General features: G+C 43.0%; 1 protein-coding gene across 2 annotated transcripts; it reads left to right on the forward strand.

Annotated features, from left to right (window-relative positions):
- The first annotated feature begins 1,137 nt into the window (after positions 1 to 1,137).
- bcl6aa (BCL6A transcription repressor a) lies at positions 1,138 to 7,715 on the forward strand. Of its 2 annotated transcripts, none has more exons than XM_034180673.1 (9): positions 1,138 to 1,222; positions 3,246 to 3,417; positions 3,504 to 3,725; positions 3,806 to 4,765; positions 5,355 to 5,536; positions 5,617 to 5,784; positions 5,861 to 5,991; positions 6,169 to 6,306; positions 6,406 to 7,715. In XM_034180673.1, exons 1-9 carry the CDS (start codon positions 1,192 to 1,194, stop codon positions 6,547 to 6,549), a joined length of 2,148 nt encoding a protein of 715 aa, XP_034036564.1. In that variant the 5' UTR covers positions 1,138 to 1,191; the 3' UTR covers positions 6,550 to 7,715. The 2 variants fall into 2 exon arrangements, with proteins under 2 accessions (XP_034036564.1, XP_034036565.1); XM_034180674.1 differs by lacking the exon at positions 1,138 to 1,222 and adding an exon at positions 1,559 to 1,647.
- The last annotated feature ends 1,560 nt before the right edge of the window (positions 7,716 to 9,275 follow it).

Below are 9,275 nucleotides of genomic sequence, written 5' to 3' on the forward strand. Positions count from 1 at the left end.
GAAATATTGTATGCAAACTATGCAACAGTGCATACAATGGTTTTGTTGTGAATATGCACATTTTTATATGTGGATATTTTCACAGGTATCCTCTATACTGTGCAAAAATGTTAGCACCCATAGAGCGAAGGTGCAGCAAAACATTTTTAAGTTGTGAAATATAAAGTAATTTGCAATAAAAAGTGCTAATTATTTAAAACTGCAGAATATCTTATGAATGAACGATTTCCTGGTTTCATAAGCACATTAGATTGATTATGCATTGATTATTATCACCTTATCACCTGTGTGTTGATTTTGTAAAGCTACAAAGTGGCCAGGCTTTAATTAATAATAATAATAATAATAATAAAAACGCTTAACCTTTGATTGTGTTTAATAATACTGTAAGAGAAAAAAGAAAATCATTTATTTTTTATATATATATATATATATATATAGTATTTTTTTTTCTTCCCTGACCTTTTCATGAAGACATTACATTTCCACAGGACCACATCTTAATATGTAAACAATAAGATACAGCACGATTTAAATTAGCTAAACGCCTTGACGATCATTTTTATATTGTTTTTAATAGTTTTTATTGCATTTTTAAGACAAACTTGTGATTTCAAGCGTGCTTTGTGCGTGTGCGACGAACTTCTCATACCTTCGCAACTCATGTCTGCCTACAGACGACCGGCGGCGTGTCCCGTGGAGCCACAGCAGCGCCGTCAGCAGCCCCGCGCACACACACACACACACACACGGAGTCCCGTCTCGCTCTCTACCTGCTGCCGCTGCTGCTGCCGCCGCCGCGCTCCACGCCACGCAGCGCCGTTTAAAGTCACGGAATATAAAATTAGTTCTGAGAATCTCGGAGGTTTATGGGAGTTGTGACGTCACGGGCTCGACGGCCCGTGTGACTGGACGCTACCAAAAGCAGGGGTCTAAATGCGCATGAAAACGTTCAAAGTATTATTTTTTTCCACTATTATTCTTGTTTTTGTGTTCGTCGTAATATTTAGAAGAAATTCCACCGGCTGTAAATTTGACAGCACCCGATGTGCTTTAGAAAAACACCTTAGGTGATGAGTTGAAAGGCGGATTGGTCTCTCCCCCTGCGCTGAGCAAATGGTACAGTCCGAGGCTCAAATTCCGAGAATTGAGCTGGTCTGATTCTTAGAACGGGGGTTCTTAGAAGTGGTGATGCAAGAAGTTTCTAGGAAAGCGCTACCAGGTGATTTATTTAAATTCTTTTTTTCTTGTCGTTTGGCGCGAACGTGTTTGGTGGTTGTGTGTCGCCGGTGCTTTACGACGTTTTGCGGTGTTTAATGTTTGACTTTGGGCTCGCGGCCGCGGCGGGCGGAGCGCGGTGACAGCCGCTCCTCTGACAGCTCCTTCACGGCGGCGGCAGAGGCGCGCAGCGGGGCGGCGTGCCGTGCTGCTCCGGACACACGGCACGCCGCTGCGCTCCGTGTGATCCACAGCTTTATTTCACTGTGTGTTTCTGCCCCGCTGAGCGCTGTCAGGTGAAGTTGCTGGTGGGACTTTATGATGGCCGAGCGGAGCGCAGAGAGAGAAAAAAAAAAAGTGCGCTCACCAGCCCGTGTGTGTGTGTTACCGTCAGACTGGAGCGGAAATGTCACTGTTAATGGGCGTGAGGTTTTTTTTCTTTCTTTTTTCCGCGGCAGAAGCCTCGTCTGAGCAGCTTGACTTCATGTTTCCACTGTGACACTAAAGAGCCAAACAGACGCGCACGGGCTCCTCTTTGAAAGTGTCGGAGCCCGCGCGCATGCTCTTGCGCCGCGTAATAAGTTGTGGAGTTAGTTTCTCAGCTTTTTACACAGAGTTAAAGTGTTGGTTTTGTCTGCGTTCTGGTTCCAGACACGCACTTAAAACACCGTCAGAAATCGGGCGTATGTGCGCGGGGCCGTGCCCGACACGACTGTTTATGGGACTCGCACACGTGTGCAGTTTAATGCGGGTGTGTGTGTGTGCGCGCGCGTGTGTGAGAGAGGGATCACATGCGTAAGAAATGTGTCCTATGTGAGACTGTGTATGTGTGAGACTTCCTGCATGTATGTCACAAAATGAGTATATATGTGAGACTTTATGTCTTCATGTAAAAACATGTGCATGTGAGTGATTAAATGTTTGTGTATGTATGCGCGTGAGACGATTTGTGTGTATGAGGCTGTGATAAAATGCATATATGCAAACAGACTGTATATGTGCACGTATCTGTGAGGTTGTTTGTATGTATGGGGGGTGGGGGGGTAAATCCATGCATGTATATGTATGTGAGATGGAAATTTGAGTAAGCGTGTATTTGTCAAAATATGAGTGTGAGAGAAACTTTATGCATGTGTATGTAATATGTCAAAATGCATGTACGCGAGAACATGTCCACGAGTGGGGATATACGTATGTGTACATCAGAGCTTTGAAGTTATACGTTTGAAGGCGTGAGAATAAATATGAGACTGTAAATGTATTCTGACTTGCATTCACTTTAACTTGATTACATATTCACTCCTGTGGGTTCTTTCTTTCTTCATGACCTGGAACTATGCAATTATAGGATAAATGATGCTCTTTAATAGAATATTTATTCACAGCAAAATGAAGATTGGCCGCTTGTTTGACCAAAAAAATAATAATAAAAAAAAAACCCAATTCCTCATTTAATTGCATCATGCTGATTGTTGCATTGGCAGAAAAATCGGATGTTAAAGTTGCCAGTCAGAAAGCTGATGTCATTTAGGATGAAGAAATGATGTGGAACTTCTTTAAAATCCTGACCATCAAACTCTCTTTTTTTCCCCTCCAAAGTAAAGTTACTCTTAAAGTGATTCCACTCCTTCGTCAGTGTTAAACTGAATGAAATACTTCATCATTTGCAAAATTATCTGTGACATTTAAAACAAATGCTCATTATTGTAGAATTTGATAAATAAACTGAAAATGCACTATTATTTATTACTTGTGTTTAATAAGTATGAAACATTTCTTATAAAATGGTTATAACTGAATTATAGCAAACTTAATACAATCAGCTCCAGACAGTAATCTGTCTGTTGGTGTTGACAGATTTTTTTAACAAATGGCGCCGCCTTCTGGTGAAACTGGTGTATTAAATACCTCTTGAGGGTCAAATCAAATGTAACTGTAACCTAATGAATTTAAAATTTCCTGCACATATGGTTCATATTGCAGAAAACCTCAGACACTTATTTTTTTTATTTTTTCTTTGTTTGCAGATCTTGACAAAATGGCTTGCGCAGCAGACAGCTGCATACAGTTCACACGTCATGCCAGCGATGTGCTGCTCAACCTGAATCGGCTGCGCAGCAGAGACATTCTGACAGATGTCACAATCTTAGTGAACAGACAACAGTTCCGTGCACATAAGACTGTTCTCATGGCCTGCAGGTGTGTCTAACGTCCAACATTATCCAAAGTGCTTCCTGTTTAGAAACCACCGGGCTAACTTTTTCCTTTTGTTTTCACGACTGCAGTGGGCTGTTCTACACAATCTTTACTGACTCCCACAAGTGCAACTTGAACGCTATCAGCCTGGACCCCAAAGTGGACCCAGAAGGTTTTGCTATTCTGCTGGAGTTTATGTACACGTCCCGTCTGGCTCTAAAGGAGAGCCTGATCATGGCCATCATGAACACGGCCATCTACTTGCAGATGGACCATGTTGTGGATACGTGCCACAGATTTATTAAATCCAGGTTGGTGGTGATATGTCTCATGTCAAAGCTATGCAAGTCAGTAGCTGTAGTGATTGGTAACTTCCTGGTTCTTTCCACAGTGACCCCTCTGCCAAGCTTCCCAGAGATGAGTTTTTGGTGAGTCCCTTGGTTTTACCTCAGGATGTCCACGCTTACCGGCCCCACGATGTTGTTGAAAGTTTGCACAGCCGCTTGGCGCCATTCAGGGACAGTCGGCCGTACGGAACAAACATGTTCAGCGGGGTGAGCACCCCCAGCAACTACCATCTCTACGGGCAGTTTCCAATGCCGGGGTTCCCCTTCCCACTCTGCAAACTGACTGATACCAAAACTGCTTTTGCGGACCTCTCGAAGAGTGGAATCCACCACAAGCACTGTTTTCCACTTGACGGCACCAATACCATCAGGGCAGAATACACCCGGGCAGCCAGCTCTGCCAACATTATCCACTCTTCCACCTACACCAACAGAGAGGTAGGGAGAGACGACGAGCTGAGGAAGGAAAGCCACGAGGGGGTCGGCCAGTCTATAGGTCTCAGCACACGGAAACGGGCATTTCCTGTGTTGACCCTTGATCACCAGAAAGACTTGGGCAAAGATTATGCTCCTCGGCCGGAGGAAGACCTGATCCATCAGCACTATCCGCTGGGAATCTCCTCTGCTGGCCGCAAGAGCCTCATGAGCAGTCCGCAGAGCCCCCTGAAATCAGACTGTCAGCCCAACTCGCCAACAGAATCCAGCAGCAGCAAGAACGCTGGCCTCTCCCAGGCAGCAGGAGCACAAGCTCCACAAGGGACACAGGACCCAAAAGCTCGCAACTGGAAGAAGTACAAGTTCATTGTCCTGAATCAGAGTGTGAAGGAAGATGAGGCGGTGCTGCGGGATCCCGGGCTGTGCTCGTCTCAGCGCCTTGGCCTGCAGTCCTACCTTCATCCCGGTGACCCTGAGAGCCTCGACCTACAAATGACAAACAAGAGCAGTGATCACAGCGAGGATCTGCCCGTGCCACAAGCTAGCCGACTCAACAACATCATTGGCAGGTAAAAACATCTACTGTTTGCTTGATTTGGGGAACCTCCTTTTTTTTTAAAAAAAACTTTAATTTAGTGATGATGACGATGGATTATAAATATTTTAATTGTTGCTGTTTCTGTCTTCCCGTTGGATTGCTTTAATAATTTAGTCTATATATGGAGCAGAATACCACTGCTACTTTATTTTGTAGGTTTTCTTTAATCCTCTTCTACTGTAATACAGTGTCAATGAATCACTTCTCATGGTGTCACAACTGAACAGATGGTGCATCGCCGTCCTCGGAATATTATATTTAGGCTGAATGTATTTTTTTCCTTTTAAGCATAAAATGATGAAAAACAAAATCATTTTTGTGAATAGATTTGTTACAAATGCGTAATTGCGCACTCCCTGAAGCTCAGTGAGTGACTGATATAACTTGTGACCTGCACTTTATGAAAGTGTAAATTTTTACCCACAGCAAAACGGAAATTACTCTTCATGAACAGGCAAAGAAAAAGTAGTGTTATTGTCCTTTTTTAATCCAGTCGTCCGCTGTACTGGGATCAGTCACGGTGTGTGTGTGTGAATTCTGACTGACATTCCTGTCTGCAGTGTGCTCGAAGGCTCGCTGAGGAGCGGCGATGTTCACCCACCACATTACCTGAGCCGCTTGAACTGCTCATCGTGTGGCTCGCAGTCGCCGCAGCACTCGGACGTCTGTCCCAACACGCCCAGGACGCGTCTGGCTGAAGACATGGCCGAGCTGCATTCTGAATACTCCGACTCCAGCTGTGGTGAGTTTGCGGCCCGTACACGCCTCACGATAAACAAATATAGATGTAGGTGCTAATTGGGCTGATTCCTCCTGGAACAGAAAACGGAACATTCTTCTGCAATGAATGCGACTCAAAGTTTCCCGAGGACGAAGCGCTGAAACAACACATGCTTCAAGTGCACAGCGACAAGCCATACAAGTGCGACCGCTGCCAGGCAGCTTTCCGCTACAAGGGCAACCTGGCCAGCCACAAGACAGTGCACACGGGTACGCCGAGCTCTCAGCTTCCTGGTTGCCTTTTTAAGCTTCTACCCTACGCTGACATTTTGTCTTTTTTGTGTAGGAGAGAAACCGTATCGCTGTAATATCTGTGGTGCTCAGTTCAACCGACCAGCTAACCTCAAAACTCACACTCGCATCCACTCGGGAGAGAAGCCATACAAGTGTGAGACCTGTGGTGCTCGTTTTGTGCAGGTAATCATTTAACCCCAAAATATTGGCTTAAAACTTTTTTCTCTGTGTAGCTAATGGTGTTAATACGCAGTTGAACCAAAATGACAGGTGCAGGTTTTCGTTTGACGTACTCCATCTTGAGTAGTTTTGGATGCTCTGATTGTTCACTTGTTTTTGTGTGTGTGTGCATATGTTTAGGTGGCTCATCTGCGTGCCCACGTGTTGATTCACACTGGCGAGAAGCCATACCCATGTGAAATCTGTGGAACACGCTTCCGTCACCTGCAGACACTGAAGAGCCACCTGCGCATACACACGGGGGAAAAGCCCTATCATGTAGGCAGATACTCGCTGCTACCACATCATATTTACTTTATCACGCTGTGCGGTCAGTAAAAGTGTCTGACCATAACTGTGCACCTCTTTTGTTTCCAGTGTGAGAAATGCAACCTGCACTTCCGCCACAAGAGTCAGCTACGGCTGCATCTTCGACAAAAGCACGGTGCCATCACCAACACAAAGATCCAGTACCGCATGGCGACGGCCGACATGCCCACTGACTTGACAAAGGCATGCTGAGGGGGAATAACGAGTAGATCTGACAAAGGCAATCTTGACCCTGGCATTTGAAGATTCCCGACTTGTACAATCATCCGAAAAAAAAAATAAAATAGTGCCACACTGTGTTATTAAATAAATTGGCAGCAAATGCCATTCTAAACGGGTTTCCACTACATGTGAACATAGAGCCACGTACGGCATCTTAGTCACTTTATTGTTTCTATGTAGATATAAAAAACTATATCTGTTGGGAGTGTTTCTAAGCTTTGAAGGTACGAATATAAAGCTTTATTTTATTCAGAAGGATGGAATGTAAATCAGTTTTTTTGAAAATAAAGTATTTTATATCAGATCTTACTTTTCTGAAAGTATGAAATTTTGATGGGTGGTACATATATTTTAAGATACTGAAATTCGCGGCTGTATAGAGTTGTCTATACGTTTCTACGTAGCGGTATGTGCGTGTTATACCATGTCAAGTTGCCATTCGTGTGGAAGAGTAGGCAACGTAGTAATTGGATTATTTTTTTTGACACATATCAGGCGATGCTGCTGTCAGAGGATCTGCATGAGGTACTCGTTTAAAGTTGTTGACGTTCAGGAAGCGGACAGCTGCATAAGTATTGTGACGTATTGTGTAATTGTATCTGTGCGTTCGCTCTCTGCTGGCAGAGCCGATCCACAGTCTAAGTGTTAACTGCGTTTCAAAGTCCTGCTTTAATACTGAAAAAATATTTTCCTTCAGATGTATTTGTATCGATGTGGTTTTTGTTTTTCATAAGTGAAGGTTGACAGTTTTTGGTTCTTGTTGGATCCTACAGTACAGTTGTGTAAGTGTTGAGGTTTTTGTTTGTACATACACTGTGTATTCACTGTGCCTTTCTCTGCATCGGCTGGATTCCTCTCCTTTCAGTGCGACTCTAAGGTACAAATCTAGGACGTCACTCGTCCTGATCCCTGTGTGCGAGTGTGTTTGTATGTTTTTTTTTAAAACGCTTGTAAGAACCTCAAAACATGCAAATCAATCATTGTAAATGTTCAGGATTTGTTTAGTTTTTTTGTTGTTGTTGGGTTTTTTTTTTTTTTTTGGATTGGGTTTTTCTTTTCCAAACTAAATTAATATAATTGTACAATGTTCTAGATGTATGAATGTAAAATAAAGTTATTGGATTTCTATGTATTAACACCAATGTGTACTTTTATTCTTCAATGTGCAAGTGACCACATTCAGTTTCCCAGAAACTTTGGGTTATGCCCTGCTGAAAGAAATCTAAACTCAAAATTCAGTACAATCATTTGAAGTCCTTTAATTTAAAAAATCAGTAGTGGAGCGAGCAGGCGGTTTCCATCCTCACAGGTTCATCCTGGATTGTCAGGTTGATAACGTCAGCTCAAAGAACTAAACAGTCTGGGAAATTGCAAATATCAGTGCCACTTGTTTTTACTGCAGAACACACAATTCCTTCTCAGCTCTCCTGGTGTTATTACAGCACCTCATTTACGCCACAACCATGTATATGTATATAAAGATTCGTCACTGCTCTCTAGGAGTGTGATGATCCACAATATTTGGTTCATGAGAATGAGACAAGATTTTAACACAATTTTAAGAACATTTTAATAATATAAGATGGGGGGTATTTTTTAATTTTTTTGTTCTAGTTTGAGAGGTCCTGTGACATACGTATACTCGTATACTCCAAGTGCAGTAAAAAGAGATCTTGGCCCATGTGTGAAGAACTGGGTCTTTTATCATCGTGTTAAACCTTTTGTATCATGTATTTTACACGACAAAGCAAAATATTAATTTCAGTAATCTGCCACGATGTTTCACATATTCACTGTGTTACTGAAATACAAACAAATCTGTGAAATCTGAAGAAATGGTCAGGCTGATTGGCTGTTCTGGTACATAATCTATTTCTATATGATACCGATGAAGTCAGCAGGGGTGGTGGCCAAGTGGTTAGTGCACTTGGTTTCAGTGTGAAATGTTCCTGGTGACCCCCAGTGAAAACTGGCCAGTAGCTGAATGGATTTACTGATATTTTACTGATGAAGTTGGTTAATTATGGATTGGCAATGAACAGGTAATGACACAGAGCAACCACTGATCAAGTATCTTCAACTTTGTACAGTGGGCGTCTTAGTCATGGTCTCTGGCATGAAAAGGAAGGATACAAATGCAGGACTCAAACACATGGATTTTCAAAAAGCTTTAGTCGGTTTCCAGGCAGGGTTTGATACACAGGACAGCAAACAATAGTGAGAAACAGTGTCCAAAACAAAACATGAACAGCAAGGTCAAAAAACTGGTGGACAGTCAGTACATGGCTGGACATGAAAAAGGAACTGGTGCACTGAGGAAAGAAGGCTGGAAATGCAGGCATAATGCACAAACGACCTGGCAGAGATAGGGGGAAAATGTGAGGCTTAAATAAGAGGTGTGATGAGGGATAATCAGACACAGGTGCAGGAGAATGAGCAGGAAGAAGGAGTGGCAAACAAAAGGGACCAGACACACCTAGACCAAAACCCCAACAGAAAGACAAGAGTGTACAGACAGAAAAACACCAATCAGACTCATAGAAAAGAAACACACATGAAATAAACACTAAAAAAAAAAAAAAAAATCAAACAACCCCACAAACCCCAAACATGACAACCTTCTCCTCTAGGACGAGTTTTCTTGTATTCTTCCAGTACAACGTTTAGGGCACCTTCACACATAACATGAAGTTGGG

This window comes from Thalassophryne amazonica, chromosome 10 (genome assembly GCF_902500255.1).
Source record: "Thalassophryne amazonica chromosome 10, fThaAma1.1, whole genome shotgun sequence".
Lineage (NCBI taxonomy): Eukaryota > Metazoa > Chordata > Actinopteri > Batrachoidiformes > Batrachoididae > Thalassophryne > Thalassophryne amazonica.

Bases quoted from the DNA above. Each gene is read 5' to 3' on its own strand.
- bcl6aa (XM_034180673.1), top strand. From the start codon at position 1,192: ATGCAAGAAGTTTCTAGGAAAGCGCTACCAG. The intron at 3,726-3,805 runs GTTGGTGGTGAT...TTCTTTCCACAG, and splicing joins CACAGATTTATTAAATCCAG to TGACCCCTCTGCCAAGCTTC. The intron at 5,537-5,616 runs GTGAGTTTGCGG...CTCCTGGAACAG, and splicing joins ATACTCCGACTCCAGCTGTG to AAAACGGAACATTCTTCTGC.